Raw genomic sequence first — 16,193 nt, 5'->3', positions numbered from 1 at the left:
TGGACATGTTTGGGGTGTAGACCCCGGTGTGGACATGTTTGGGGTGTAGACCCCGGTGTGGACATGTTTGGGGTGTAGACCCCGGTGTGGTCACGTTTGGGGTGTAGACCCCGGTGTGGACACGTTTGGGGTGCAGACCCCGGTGTGGACACGTTTGGGGTGCAGACCCCGGTGTGGACACGTTTGGGGTGCAGACCCCGGTGTGATCATATTTTGTCGTCTCCCCCTGTAGGTCACTAATTACCTGAACTGGGTGGTGCGGAATCTCGCGGACCTTGAGGTCCAGATCGGAGCCATGAAGAAGGTGAACAGTTTCCTGAACATCGAGTCTGAGTGTTACGAGGGGACGCTGGGTACGGCCTCATACTTATCTTATATTGGGCCCCTCTTGGGGTCAGTGCGGGGGCCCCATCCGATCGTTATGAGTTCAGCTCCATCATCCGTCACATTGACTAAATCTTCCTTACGTTTTTACGTCACTGATTCCAGATTCGCAGCAGGTGCCTGACGATTGGCCTAAAAACGGCGAGATCAAGATCAGCGACCTGTGCGTGCGATATGAGAGCAACCTGAAGCCAGTGCTGAAACACGTGAAGGCGTACATAAAGCCGGGTCAGAAGGTAACTACAAACCCCAGCACCACCATGAGGATTAAAGCGAATTTGCATTAGCTATATGTCTCCATGGTAACAGACTACAAACACCCCCTGTGTAGTCTGATCCTGCAGTCACAGCCTCTGTCTATCCGTCCCATTAATAAGAAATGGGACAAAACAGAGGATCAGACTAAACATGGTTTGTTTATGGTCTGTTACCATGGAGACACATAGCTCTGGATGGGAGCTGCATACACAAAACGAGAGATGGAGAAAACCTTGATGTGAATTCCTTCTCTCCTCAGGTTGGGATCTGCGGTCGCACGGGCAGCGGTAAATCCTCTCTGTCGCTTGCGTTCTTCAGGATGGTCGATATATTTGACGGTGGGTTTGATATATTATGGGAGGAGGCTGTATAAGGGAAGAGGTGCCCCAGTGCATTATGGGTTCTCATAGGCAAACATTGTGGTTCACTGCCATGTACATTGGTATCCAAACTGTGACACAACTACAACTCCCAGCAAGCACTGAGGGGTCTCAGTTGCATCACTGAAGGTTGAAAATTTATTAATTTTTTTTCTTTATTTTCTATGAAGGAAAAATCATCATTGATGGAATTGACATCTGCAAACTCCCCCTGCACACGCTGCGCTCCCGGCTGTCAATCATCCTCCAGGACCCCATACTGTTCAGCGGCTCCATACGGTAAGAGCGGACGCTGATCTCCAGTTTTCATAATTCCAATACTGTGACACTGAGAGTCCAGGCTGCTGGACGTAAAGGTCATCAATGTGAAGGCCTGGGGGACGGCAGCATAGGACTGCGAGTAAACGGTACTGTACAGAAGCTCCATTTAGTAGGAGTTTTCCCTGATCTACAGTATAAAATAATACTGTAATATTGCTCTGAAAATTGGTGTCCAGGCTGCACGAAGTAAAGGTCATCAATGTGTAATGGAAAGTCTGGGACTGTAGCATAGGACTGCAAGCAAACAGTACTGTTCATTGACTCCATATAATAAGAGTTTACCCTGATCTACAGTATAAAATAATAGTATAATATTACACTGAAAGTCGGCATCCAGGCTGCGGGAAGTAAAGGTCATCACTGTAAAAGGGAAAGTCTGGGACTGCAGCATAGGACTGTGAGTAAACAGTACTGTTCAGCAGTGAGAGTATACCCTGATGTACAGTATAAAATAATACTATGATAAATGAAAGCCGGCGTCCAGGCTGCAGGAAGTAAAGGTCATCACTGTGAAATGGAAAGCCCAGGACTGAGAAATAGACAGAGTTTTGCAGATCTCTGCTTGCTGTCATGTGTTCACCTCTTACAGTGTTATAACCTCCGGCATTGTTAGTACCAACAACCTTTAGGGGTAGCCCCCCAAGGGGTAAACCCTAAACTAGAAACCCCCCCTAAAACTTAATACTTTATTAGTGTCAGTTAAAACAAAGAATCCCTTGTAAACGTGTATTTAAAAACACAGCCAAGTGTGTGAACTTGGTTTTAAGATGCACCCATAAAGTATGAAATCCTTGTCCGCTATGGTTTATCCAGTGGGTGCATCTTATTATCCTGAAATGACCACTGCTGGCTGCTAGTTAAAATTGTAACCGATAGCTCTCCACAGCCCGACGTTTCGTCAGCTCACGCTGACTTAGTCATGATACTATAGTAGGATAAAACACAAGACAGAGCTTCTCATTACATTACATGGTGTTATCACCATAACACCATGTAATGTAATGTGTATCACTGCTGTAGTCATTGAAAAAGAGGTATGAAACCTTGAAACGCGTCGGACACAAGCAAATGAAAGAACCTTTGGATTTTTACCAGCATACTTTGTATTTTGTACGTCATGCGGATTGCGCCGATTACCCGTAAATTTTTATCTACTACTTGCTGACTTAGTCATGGGAGAGAGGCTAAACCTCCGGCATGGTACTGGCTCTTTAATGTTCCCGCTTTGTTACAATGTGTCAGGCAGTGAGGACTGTATTGTATTGTCTGGTCTGTTGCACGGATTCAGCAGGAATGTTGTGTTACTGTCACGTGCGCAGACACTTTACACAATTCCTCTGCGCTACTGTGACGGCTGTCGGGCCCTTTTATTTCATGTATAGGTTAAACTTGGATCCCGAATGTAAATGCACAGATGATCGGCTCTGGGAAGCCCTGGAGATCGCGCAGCTCAAGAACCTGGTGAAGTCTCTGCCAGGAGGGCTAGGTATGTGCTCGGGGGAGGGGGTGTCACGTGTCGAGGGGCCCCTCACTTCTCCATGTAAAGGAAGGAACAGAAGCTGCAAAACGGCAGACATAAAACATGCAGAGAGCCATCGGGGCCCCAGGATGTCTGACAGTCTGCAGCCCTGTAGGATGTAGACCCCGATTATATCCCCCATAGTGCTCAGCAGCAGCACAGGAATAATAATAATAGGACATAATATAAGTAGTAAGCTCCCCTTGTTTATACTCTGGGGCCCCATACAAATGTCTCTGTTTTCTCCGTGTTGTGCAGACGCCATGGTCACAGAAGGTGGAGAGAATTTCAGCGTTGGGCAGAGGCAGCTGTTCTGCTTGGCGCGAGCCTTCGTCCGGAAGAGCAGCATCCTGATAATGGACGAGGCCACCGCCTCCATCGATATGGCCACCGTGAGTTCACAGTAACCTGCCACATCCTACGTCAGTCCTCTGCTCCCCATTGTGTAGATAAAGGCAGGAGATCCTCCTGCTCACCTGCTACAGCCGCCTCCCTGTGACCCTGGAATCACAGTAAGGACTCGACAAGATGGAAGATCCTCCTACTCTCCTGCTGCAATCTCTGCTCTGTGACCCTGAAATCACAGCAAGGACTTGACAAGATAATAATAATAATTTTATTTATATAGCACCTACAGATTCCGCAGCGCTACAATTATGGGGTACAAACAAAGACAAGATGGAAGATCCTCCTACTAACCTGGTGCAGTCTCTGCTCTGTGACCCATTAATAAGAGTAAGGACTCGATAAGATGGAAGATCCTCCTGCTCACCTACTGCAGCCTCTGCTCTATGACCCTGGAATCACAGTAAGGATGTGACAAGATAAAAGCTCCTCCTGCATGCTCTCTCTTAGTACCCTTAAGGCACCGTGATTGCAGGGTAATAGAGCAGAGTGGGGAGCAGGAGGATCTGTCATCTTATCTGAGCCTTTACTGTGATTGCAGGGTAATAGAGCAGAGTGGGGAGCAAGAGGATCTGCCATCTTATCTGAGCCTTTACTGTGATTGCAGGGTAATAGAGCAGAGTGGGGAGCAGGAGGATCTGCCATCTTATCTGAGCCTTTTCTGTGATTGCAGGGTAATAGAGCGGAGTGGGGAGCAGGAGGATCTACCATCTTATCTGAGCCTTTACTGTGATTGCAGGGTAATAGAGCAGAGTGGGGAGCAGGAGGATCTGCCATCTTATCTGAGCCTTTACTGTGATTGCAGGGTAATAGAGCAGAGTGGGGAGCAAGAGGATCTGCCATCTTATCTGAGACCTTACTGTGATTGCAGGGTAATAGAGCAGAGTGGGGAGCAAGAGGATCTGCCATCTTATCTGAGCCTTTACTGTGATTGCAGGGTAATAGAGCGGAGTGGGGAGCAGGAGGATCTGCCATCTTATCTGAGCCTTTACTGTGATTGCAGGGTAATAGAGCAGAGTGGGGAGCAGGAGGATCTACTATCTTATCTGAGCCTTTACTGTGATTGCAGGGTAATAGAGCAGAGTGGGGAGCAGGAGGATCTACCATCTTATCTGAGCCTTTACTGTGATTGCAGGGTAATAGAGCTTAGTGGGGAGCAGGAGGATCTGTCATCTTATCTGAGCCTTTACTGTGATTGCAGGGTAATAGAGCAGAGTGGGGAGCAGGAGGATCTACTATCTTATCTGAGCCATTACTGTGATTGCAGGGTAATAGAGCAGAGTGGGGAGCAGGAGGATCTGTCATCTTATCTGAGCCTTTACTGTGATTGCAGGGTAATAGAGCAGAGTGGGGAGCAGGAGGATCTACCATCTTATCTGAGCCTTTACTGTGATTGCAGGGTAATAGAGCTTAGTGGGGAGCAGGAGGATCTGTCATCTTATCTGAGACCTTACTGTGATTGCAGGGTAATAGAGCTTAGTGGGGAGCAGGAGGATCTGTCATCTTATCTGAGACCTTACTGTGATTGCAGGGTAATAGAGCAGAGTGGGGAGCAGGAGGATCTACCATCTTATCTGAGCCTTTACTGTGATTGCAGGGTAATAGAGCAGAGTGGGGAGCAGGAGGATCTGCCATCTTATCTGAGACCTTACTGTGATTGCAGGGTAATAGAGCAGAGTGGGGAGCAGGAGGATCTGTCATCTTATCTGAGACCTTACTGTGATTGCAGGGTAATAGAGCAGAGTGGGGAGCAGGAGGATCTGTCATCTTATCTGAGACCTTACTGTGATTGCAGGGTAATAGAGCAGAGTGGGGAGCAGGAGGATCTACCATCTTATCTGAGCCTTTACTGTGATTACAGGGTAATAGAGCAGAGTGGGGAGCAGGAGGATCTACCATCTTATCTGAGCCTTTACTGTGATTGCAGGGTAATAGAGCAGAGTGGGGAGCAGGAGGATCTGTCATCTTATCTGAGCCTTTACTGTGATTGCAGGGTAATAGAGCAGAGTGGGGAGCAGGAGGATCTGCCATCTTATCTGAGCCCTTACTGTGATTGCAGGGTAATAGAGCAGAGTGGGGAGCAGGAGGATCTGTCATCTTATCTGAGACCTTACTGTGATTGCAGGGTAATAGAGCAGAGTGGGGAGCAGGAGGATCTGTCATCTTATCTGAGCCTTTACTGTGATTACAGGGTAATAGAGCAGAGTGGGGAGCAGGAGGATCTACCATCTTATCTGAGCCTTTACTGTGATTACAGGGTAATAGAGCAGAGTGGGGAGCAGGAGGATCTACCATCTTATCTGAGCCTTTACTGTGATTGCAGGGTAATAGAGCAGAGTGGGGAGCAGGAGGATCTGTCATCTTATCTGAGACCTTACTGTGATTGCAGGGTAATAGAGCTTAGTGGGGAGCAGGAGGATCTGTCATCTTATCTGAGCCTTTACTGTGATTGCAGGGTAATAGAGCAGAGTGGGGAGCAGGAGGATCTACTATCTTATCTGAGCCATTACTGTGATTGCAGGGTAATAGAGCAGAGTGGGGAGCAGGAGGATCTGTCATCTTATCTGAGCCTTTACTGTGATTGCAGGGTAATAGAGCAGAGTGGGGAGCAGGAGGATCTACCATCTTATCTGAGCCTTTACTGTGATTGCAGGGTAATAGAGCTTAGTGGGGAGCAGGAGGATCTGTCATCTTATCTGAGACCTTACTGTGATTGCAGGGTAATAGAGCTTAGTGGGGAGCAGGAGGATCTGTCATCTTATCTGAGACCTTACTGTGATTGCAGGGTAATAGAGCAGAGTGGGGAGCAGGAGGATCTACCATCTTATCTGAGCCTTTACTGTGATTGCAGGGTAATAGAGCAGAGTGGGGAGCAGGAGGATCTGCCATCTTATCTGAGACCTTACTGTGATTGCAGGGTAATAGAGCAGAGTGGGGAGCAGGAGGATCTGTCATCTTATCTGAGACCTTACTGTGATTGCAGGGTAATAGAGCAGAGTGGGGAGCAGGAGGATCTGTCATCTTATCTGAGACCTTACTGTGATTGCAGGGTAATAGAGCAGAGTGGGGAGCAGGAGGATCTACCATCTTATCTGAGCCTTTACTGTGATTACAGGGTAATAGAGCAGAGTGGGGAGCAGGAGGATCTACCATCTTATCTGAGCCTTTACTGTGATTGCAGGGTAATAGAGCAGAGTGGGGAGCAGGAGGATCTGTCATCTTATCTGAGCCTTTACTGTGATTGCAGGGTAATAGAGCAGAGTGGGGAGCAGGAGGATCTGCCATCTTATCTGAGCCCTTACTGTGATTGCAGGGTAATAGAGCAGAGTGGGGAGCAGGAGGATCTGTCATCTTATCTGAGCCTTTACTGTGATTGCAGGGTAATAGAGCAGAGTGGGGAGCAGGAGGATCTGCCATCTTATCTGAGCCTTTATTGTGATTGCAGGGTAATAGAGCAGAGTGGGGGAGCAGGAGGATCTGCCATCTTATCTGAGCCTTTACTGTGATTGCAGGGTAATAGAGCAGAGTGGGGAGCAAGAGGATCTGCCATCTTATCTGAGCCTTTACTGTGATTGCAGGGTAATAGAGCAGAGTGGGGAGCAGGAGGATCTGCCATCTTATCTGAGCCTTTTCTGTGATTGCAGGGTAATAGAGCGGAGTGGGGAGCAGGAGGATCTACCATCTTATCTGAGCCTTTACTGTGATTGCAGGGTAATAGAGCGGAGTGGGGAGCAGGAGGATCTGCCATCTTATCTGAGCCTTTACTGTGATTGCAGGGTAATAGAGCAGAGTGGGGAGCAAGAGGATCTGCCATCTTATCTGAGACCTTACTGTGATTGCAGGGTAATAGAGCAGAGTGGGGAGCAAGAGGATCTGCCATCTTATCTGAGCCTTTACTGTGATTGCAGGGTAATAGAGCGGAGTGGGGAGCAGGAGGATCTGCCATCTTATCTGAGCCTTTACTGTGATTGCAGGGTAATAGAGCAGAGTGGGGAGCAGGAGGATCTACCATCTTATCTGAGCCTTTACTGTGATTGCAGGGTAATAGAGCAGAGTGGGGAGCAGGAGGATCTGTCATCTTATCTGAGACCTTACTGTGATTGCAGGGTAATAGAGCTTAGTGGGGAGCAGGAGGATCTGTCATCTTATCTGAGCCTTTACTGTGATTGCAGGGTAATAGAGCAGAGTGGGGAGCAGGAGGATCTACTATCTTATCTGAGCCATTACTGTGATTGCAGGGTAATAGAGCAGAGTGGGGAGCAGGAGGATCTGTCATCTTATCTGAGCCTTTACTGTGATTGCAGGGTAATAGAGCAGAGTGGGGAGCAGGAGGATCTACCATCTTATCTGAGCCTTTACTGTGATTGCAGGGTAATAGAGCTTAGTGGGGAGCAGGAGGATCTGTCATCTTATCTGAGACCTTACTGTGATTGCAGGGTAATAGAGCTTAGTGGGGAGCAGGAGGATCTGTCATCTTATCTGAGACCTTACTGTGATTGCAGGGTAATAGAGCAGAGTGGGGAGCAGGAGGATCTACCATCTTATCTGAGCCTTTACTGTGATTGCAGGGTAATAGAGCAGAGTGGGGAGCAGGAGGATCTGCCATCTTATCTGAGACCTTACTGTGATTGCAGGGTAATAGAGCAGAGTGGGGAGCAGGAGGATCTGTCATCTTATCTGAGACCTTACTGTGATTGCAGGGTAATAGAGCAGAGTGGGGAGCAGGAGGATCTGTCATCTTATCTGAGACCTTACTGTGATTGCAGGGTAATAGAGCAGAGTGGGGAGCAGGAGGATCTACCATCTTATCTGAGCCTTTACTGTGATTACAGGGTAATAGAGCAGAGTGGGGAGCAGGAGGATCTACCATCTTATCTGAGCCTTTACTGTGATTGCAGGGTAATAGAGCAGAGTGGGGAGCAGGAGGATCTGTCATCTTATCTGAGCCTTTACTGTGATTGCAGGGTAATAGAGCAGAGTGGGGAGCAGGAGGATCTGCCATCTTATCTGAGCCCTTACTGTGATTGCAGGGTAATAGAGCAGAGTGGGGAGCAAGAGGATCTGTTATCTTATCTGAGCCTTTACTGTGATTGCAGGGTAATAGAGCGGAGTGGGGAGCAGGAGGATCTACCATCTTATCTGAGCCTTTACTGTGATTGCAGGGTAATAGAGCAGAGTGGGGAGCAGGAGGATCTGTCATCTTATCTGAGCCTTTACTGTGATTGCAGGGTAATAGAGCAGAGTGGGGAGCAGGAGGATCTGCCATCTTATCTGAGCCTTTATTGTGATTGCAGGGTAATAGAGCAGAGTGGGGGAGCAGGAGGATCTGCCATCTTATCTGAGCCTTTACTGTGATTGCAGGGTAATAGAGCAGAGTGGGGAGCAAGAGGATCTACCATCTTATCTGAGCCTTTACTGTGATTGCAGGGTAATAGAGCAGAGTGGGGAGCAAGAGGATCTACCTTCTTATCTGAGCCTTTTCTGTGATTGCAGGGTAATAGAGAAGAGTGGGGAGCAAGAGGATCTACCATCTTATCTGAGCCTTTACTGTGATTGCAGGGTAATAGAGCAGAGTGGGGAGCAAGAGGATCTGTCATCTTATCTGAGCCTTTACTGTGATTGCAGGGTAATAGAGCAGAGTGGGGAGCAGGACGATCTACCATCTTATCTGAGCCTTTTCTGTGATTGCAGGGTGATAGAGCAGAGTGGGGAGCAGGAGGATCTGTCATCTTATCTGAGCCTTTACTGTGATTGCAGGGTAATAGAGCAGAGTGGGGAGCTGCCATCTTATCTGAGCCTTTTCTGTGATTGCAGGGTAATAGAGCAGAGTGGAGAGCTGCCATCTTATCTGAGCCTTTTCTGTGATTGCAGGGTAATAGAGAAGAGTGGGGAGCAAGAGGATCTACCATCTTATCTGAGCCTTTACTGTGATTGCAGGGTAATAGAGCAGAGTGGGGAGCAGGAGGATCTACCATCTTATCTGAGCCATTACTGTGATTGCAGGGTAATAGAGCAGAGTGGGGAGCAGGAGGATCTACCATTTTATCTGAGCCTTTTCTGTGATTGCAGGGTAATAGAGAAGAGTGGGGAGCAAGAGGATCTACCATCTTATCTGAGCCTTTACTGTGATTGCAGGGTAATAGAGCAGAGTGGGGAGCAAGAGGATCTGTCATCTTATCTGAGCCTTTACTGTGATTTCAGGGTAATAGAGCAGAGTGGGGAGCAAGAGGATCTACCATCTTATCTGAGCCTTTTCTGTGATTGCAGGGTAATAGAGAAGAGTGGGGAGCAAGAGGATCTACCATCTTATCTGAGCCTTTTCTGTGATTGCAGGGTAATAGAGCAGAGTGGGGAGCAGGAGGATCTGTCATCTTATCTGAGCCTTTACTGTGATTGCAGGGTAATAGAGCAGAGTGGGGAGCAGGAGGATCTGCCATCTTATCTGAGCCTTTACTGTGATTGCAGGGTAATAGAGCTTAGTGGGGAGCAGGAGGATCTGTCATCTTATCTGAGACCTTACTGTGATTGCAGGGTAATAGAGCTTAGTGGGGAGCAGGAGGATCTGTCATCTTATCTGAGACCTTACTGTGATTGCAGGGTAATAGAGCTTAGTGGGGAGCAGGAGGATCTGTCATCTTATCTGAGCCATTACTGTGATTGCAGGGTAATAGAGCAGAGTGGGGAGCAGGAGGATCTGCCATCTTATCTGAGCCTTTACTGTGATTGCAGGGTAATGGAGCAGAATGGGGAGCAGGAGGATCTACCATCTTATCCGAGCCCTTACTGTGATTGCAGGGTAATAGAGCAGAGTTGGGAGCAAGAGGATCTACCATCTTATCTGAGCCTTTTCTGTGATTGCAGGGTAATAGAGCAGAGTGGGGAGCAGGAGGATCTACTATCTTATCTGAGCCTTTACTGTGATTGCAGGGTAATAGAGCAGAGTGGGGAGCAGGAGGATCTACCATCTTATCTGAGCCTTTACTGTAATTGCAGGGTAATAGAGCGGAGTGGGGAGCAGGAGGATCTACCATCTTATCTGAGCCTTTACTGTGATTGCAGGGTAATAGAGCAGAGTGGTGAGAAGGAGGATCTACCATCTTATCTGAGCCCTTACTGTGATTGCAGGGTAATAGAGCAGAGTGGGGAGCAGGAGGATCTGTCATCTTATCTGAGCCTTTACTGTGATTGCAGGGTAATAGAGCAGAGTGGGGAGCAGGAGGATATGTCATCTTATCTGAGCCCTTACTGTGATTGCAGGGTAATAGAGCAGAGTGGGGAGCAGGAGGATCTACTATCTTATCTGAGCCTTTTCTGTGATTGCAGGGTAATAGAGCAGAGTGGGGAGCAGAAGGATCTGTTATCTTATCTGAGCCTTTACTGTGATTGCAGGGTAATAGAGCAGAGTGGGGAGCAGGAGGATCTGCCATCTTATCTGAGCCTTTACTGTGATTGCAGGGTAATACAGCAGTGTGGGGAGCAAGAGGATCTGCCATCTTATCTGAGACCTTACTGTGATTGCAGGGTAATAGAGCAGAGTGGGGAGCAGGAGGATCTACCATCTTATCTGAGCCTTTACTGTGATTGCAGGGTAATAGAGCAGAGTGGGAAGCAGGAGGATCTGCCATCTTATCTGAGCCTTTACTGTGATTGCAGGGTAATAGAGCAGAGTGGGGAGCTGCCATCTTATCTGAGCCTTTTCTGTGATTGCAGGGTAATAGAGCAGAGTGGAGAGCTGCCATCTTATCTGAGCCTTTTCTGTGATTGCAGGGTAATAGAGAAGAGTGGGGAGCAAGAGGATCTACCATCTTATCTGAGCCTTTACTGTGATTGCAGGGTAATAGAGCAGAGTGGGGAGCAGGAGGATCTACCATCTTATCTGAGCCATTACTGTGATTGCAGGGTAATAGAGCAGAGTGGGGAGCAGGAGGATCTACCATTTTATCTGAGCCTTTTCTGTGATTGCAGGGTAATAGAGAAGAGTGGGGAGCAAGAGGTTCTACCATCTTATCTGAGCCTTTACTGTGATTGCAGGGTAATAGAGCAGAGTGGGGAGCAAGAGGATCTACCATCTTATCTGAGCCTTTACTGTGATTGCAGGGTAATAGAGCAGAGTGGGGAGCAGGAGGATCTGTCATCTTATCTGAGCCTTTACTGTGATTGCAGGGTAATAGAGCAGAGTGGGGAGCAGGAGGATCTGTCATCTTATCTGAGCCTTTACTGTCATTGCAGGGTAATAGAGCAGAGTGGGGAGCACGAGGATCTGTCATCTTATCTGAGCCATTACTGTCATTGCAGGGTAATAGAGCAGAGTGGGGAGCAGGAGGATCTGCCATCTTATCTGAGCCTTTACTGTGATTGCAGGGTAATGGAGCAGAATGGGGAGCAGGAGGATCTACCATCTTATCCGAGCCCTTACTGTGATTGCAGGGTAATAGAGCAGAGTTGGGAGCAAGAGGATCTACCATCTTATCTGAGCCTTTTCTGTGATTGCAGGGTAATAGAGCAGAGTGGGGAGCAGGAGGATCTACCATCTTATCTGAGCCTTTACTGTGATTGCAGGGTAATAGAGCAGAGTGGGGAGCAGGAGGATCTACCATCTTATCTGAGCCCTTACTGTGATTGCAGGGTAATAGAGCAGAGTGGGGAGCAGGAGGATCTACCATCTTATCTGAGCCCTTACTGTGATTGCAGGGTAATAGAGCAGAGTGGGGAGCAGGAGGATCTGTCATCTTATCTGAGCCTTTACTGTGATTGCAGGGTAATAGAGCAGAGTGGGGAGCAGGAGGATATGTCATCTTATCTGAGCCCTTACTGTGATTGCAGGGTAATAGAGCAGAGTGGGGAGCAGGAGGATCTACTATCTTATCTGAGCCTTTTCTGTGATTGCAGGGTAATAGAGCAGAGTGGGGAGCAGAAGGATCTGTTATCTTATCTGAGCCTTTACTGTGATTGTAGGGTAATAGAGCAGAGTGGGGAGCAGGAGGATCTGCCATCTTATCTGAGCCATTACTGTGATTGCAGGGTAATAGAGCGGAGTGGGGAGCAGGAGGATCTGCCATCTTATCTGAGCCTTTACTGTGATTGCAGGGTAATAGAGCAGAGTGGGGAGCAGGAGGATCTACCATCTTATCTGAGCCTTTACTGTGATTGCAGGGTAATAGAGAAGAGTGGGGAGCAGGAGGATCTACCATCTTATCTGAGCCTTTACTGTGATTGCAGGGTAATAGAGCAGAGTGGGAAGCAGAAGGATCTGTCATCTTATCTGAGCCATTACTGTGATTGCAGGGTAATAGAGCAGAGTGGGGAGCAAGAGGATCTGCCATCTTATCTGAGCCCTTACTGTGATTGCAGGGTAATAGAGCAGAGTGGGGAGCAGGAGGATCTGCCATCTTATCTGAGCCATTACTGTGATTGCAGGGTAATAGAGCAGAGTGGGGAGCAGGAGGATCTGCCATCTTATCTGAGCCCTTACTGTGATTGCAGGGTAATAGAGCAGAGTGGGGAGCAGGAGGATCTACCATCTTATCTGAGCTTTTTCTGTGATTGCAGGGTAATAGAGCAGAGTGGGGAGCAGGAGGATCTGCCATCTTATCTGAGCCTTTACTGTGATTGCAGGGTAATAGAGCAGAGTGGGGAGCAGGAGGATCTGCCATCTTATCTGAGCCCTTACTGTGATTGCAGGGTAATAGAGCAGAGTGGGGAGCAGGAGGATCTACCATCTTATCTGAGCTTTTTCTGTGATTGCAGGGTAATAGAGCAGAGTGGGGAGCAGGAGGATCTGCCATCTTATCTGAGCCTTTACTGTGATTGCAGAGTGGGGAGCAGGAGGATCTGTCATCTTATCTGAGCCTTTACTGTGATTGCAGGGTAATAGAGCAGAGTGGGGAGCAGGAGGATCTGCCATCTTATCTGAGCCTTTACTGTGATTGCAGGGTAATAGAGCAGAGTGGGGGAGCAGGAGGATCTACCATCTTATCTGAGCCTTTTCTGTGATTGCAGGGTAATAGAGCTTAGTGGGGAGCAGGAGGATCTACCATCTTATCTGAGCCTTTACTGTGATTGCAGGGTAATAGAGCAGAGTGGGGAGCAGGAGGATCTACCATCTTATCTGAGCCTTTTCTGTGATTGCAGGGTAATAGAGCGGAGTGGGGAGCAGGAGGATCTGCCATCTTATCTGAGCCCTTACTGTGATTGCAGGGTAATAGAGCTTAGTGGGGAGCAGGAGGATCTACCATCTTATCTGAGCCTTTACTGTGATTGCAGGGTAATAGAGCAGAGTGGGGAGCAAGAGGATCTGTCATCTTATCTGAGCCTTTACTGTGATTGCAGGGTAATAGAGCAGAGTGGGGAGCAGGAGGATCTACCATCTTATCTGAGCCTTTTCTGTGATTGCAGGGTAATAGAGCAGAGTGGGGAGCTGCCATCTTATCTGAGCCTTTTCTGTGATTGCAGGGTAATAGAGCAGAGTGGAGAGCTGCCATCTTATCTGAGCCTTTTCTGTGATTGCAGGGTAATAGAGCAGAGTGGGGAGCTGCCATCTTATCTGAGCCTTTTCTGTGATTGCAGGGTAATAGAGCAGAGTGGGGAGCAGGAGGATCTGTCATCTTATCTGAGCCCTTACTGTGATTGCAGGGTAATAGAGCAGAGTGGGGGAGCAGGAGGATCTACCATCTTATCTGAGCCTTTTCTGTGATTGCAGGGTAATAGAGCAGAGTGGGGAGCTGCCATCTTATCTGAGCCTTTTCTGTGATTGCAGGGTAATAGAGCAGAGTGGGGAGCTGCCATCTTATCTGAGCCTTTACTGTGATTGCAGGGTAATAGAGCAGAGTGGAGAGCTGCCATCTTATCTGAGCCTTTTCTGTGATTGCAGGGTAATAGAGCAGAGTGGAGAGCTGCCATCTTATCTGAGCCTTTTCTGTGATTGCAGGGTAATAGAGCAGAGTGGGGAGCTGCCATCTTATCTGAGCCTTTTCTGTGATTGCAGGGTAATAGAGCAGAGTGGAGAGCTGCCATCTTATCTGAGCCTTTACTGTGATTGCAGGGTAACAGAGAAGATATGAGTCACTTTTAGTCACATGATGCACCCCAATGTGTCATCAGGGCGATCCCCATTAAATGTTGTGCACTTAATATCAGATGTTCTGATATTCTGTTTCTTTTTGCAGGAGAATATTCTGCAGAAGGTGGTAATGACGGCGTTTGCGGACCGCACAGTGGTCACGATTGCAGTAAGTACGGGGGAGGGGTATTATGGGGGCTGAACCCCCTGAAGCCTAGAGGACTCTTGTGTCTCTGCTATGACTGTCTCTCTTCTTCTCACCTGTCCTTCTCTCCATCTCTCTTGTGTCTGTCTCTTCTGCGCTCTAGCACCGAGTGTCCTCCATCTTGGATGCAGACTTGGTGTTAGTCTTTTCGGAGGGTATTCTGATAGAAAGTGACTCGGCGACGACTCTGCTCACCAACCCGGACGGTCTCTTTACCTATCTGGTCAAGAGTCACAAGTAGAACTGGTTGGGTCGTCCTTGCTGCTGTCTGCCTGGTATGATGCTCTTGAGCGCCCCCTATATTATCAGATTATTAACCCCTTGTATCCCCTGTACACACTGGGAGCTCCTTGCGGGGAGACTGCGGTGAGGAAGGGTCACTAGAGGACTTTCCGCTAATGGCAGGTGGGTCTCCTGTCACTGAGCTCCACCCCCCAATACAGCCTAAAATATGGAGATTAACCAGTGAGGCGGCTCTAACATAACAGTGAGATACAGTGCTGAGATACACAAGTAACTAACAGTAGCAGCAGACAAACTTTAGCTTCCTCCTCTCATTAATGCTTCTTTCCTCCGTTCTTCATAAATATTCCACTTCCAGAAAACCCCTTTATAATAAATGATACAAACTCCTCCCCCTCCGTAAGGATCTCACATGTTCACAAACCTCCTCAGTCACGAAAAACCCCTCTAGTGTAACACAGTAAATAGGGAGGAGGGGGATGCAGCTGCAGCTTCTCTGTGTGTCTGTGAGAGGGGAGGAGGGGGATGCAGCTGCAGTTTATATATGTGTCTGTGAGAGGGGAGGAGGGGGATGCAGCTTCAGTTTATATGTGTATATGTGAGAAGTGAGGAGGGGGATACAGCTGCAGCTTCTCTGTGACTGTGAGAGGGGAGGAGGGGATATGGCTGCAGTTTATATGTGTATCTGTGAGAGGGGAGGAGGGGAGTACAGCTGCAGTTTGTATATCTGTCTGTGAGAGGGGAGGAGGGGGATGCAGCTGCAGTTTATATGTGTCTGTGAGAGGGGAGGAGGGGGAAGCAGCTGCAGTGTCTCTGTGTCTGTGAGACTACATGCTGTGAGAGGGGAGGAAGGGGGTGCACCTGCAGCTTCTATGTGTCTGTGAGACTGCATGCTGTGAGAGGGGAAACTGCAGGGGAGACTGATTGGCTGACAGCACAGCTATGACATCACAAAAGTAAGACCCCGCCCACTCAGCAACATGGAGAATACAGAAAACCCCAACTCTTTCCCCATCATTGCCTTATGAAGACTACAACTCCCAGCAGCCATACTACTTTCCTATGGTAATATGCCGCTCTGTTCTTTCTGCAGCACCGTGTACACACCATCCTCACTGCAGACCTGGTCATCGTGATGCGCAGAGGGAACATTCTGGAATATGACACCCCAGAAAGTCTCCTGGCGCAGGAGGACGGGCTCTTCGCCTCCTTTGTCCGAGCCGACATGTGACGCCATATTTTTGTAGCTTTTTATATGAAGTGTTTATATTTTCTATTTATGAAACGCACGAAAAGAAGAAATGAGAATTTATACGTCTCAGGCATTTCTACCGCACTAACAATAAAGGGTTTGCTCACAAATGACTCTCTCTTCTTATTGCATCCTGACTGCCCCCTGGTGGTGTGGAGGTAACTGAT

At 48.2% G+C, this 16,193-nt stretch overlaps 1 protein-coding gene across 1 annotated transcript in view; it reads left to right on the top strand.

The window, feature by feature from the left end:
- Window positions 1–16,131, top strand: part of LOC130313383 (ATP-binding cassette sub-family C member 9-like) — a 56,293-nt gene extending 40,162 nt beyond the window's left edge. The window contains exons 14-21 of the mRNA XM_056552643.1: window positions 233–353; window positions 490–620; window positions 902–980; window positions 1,193–1,301; window positions 2,726–2,829; window positions 3,121–3,254; window positions 14,433–14,495; window positions 15,868–16,131. Of these exons, the coding sequence (XP_056408618.1) occupies window positions 233–353; window positions 490–620; window positions 902–980; window positions 1,193–1,301; window positions 2,726–2,829; window positions 3,121–3,254; window positions 14,433–14,495; window positions 15,868–16,005 (879 nt within the window). The 3' untranslated portion in view covers window positions 16,006–16,131. The remainder of the gene's footprint in view (window positions 1–232; window positions 354–489; window positions 621–901; window positions 981–1,192; window positions 1,302–2,725; window positions 2,830–3,120; window positions 3,255–14,432; window positions 14,496–15,867) is intronic.
- Window positions 16,132–16,193: the final 62 nt, after the last annotated feature.

The sequence above is a fragment of the Hyla sarda genome, unplaced genomic scaffold, assembly GCF_029499605.1.
Source record: "Hyla sarda isolate aHylSar1 unplaced genomic scaffold, aHylSar1.hap1 scaffold_1758, whole genome shotgun sequence".
Lineage (NCBI taxonomy): Eukaryota > Metazoa > Chordata > Amphibia > Anura > Hylidae > Hyla > Hyla sarda.
This window is presented reverse-complemented; position numbering and strand designations above follow the sequence as displayed.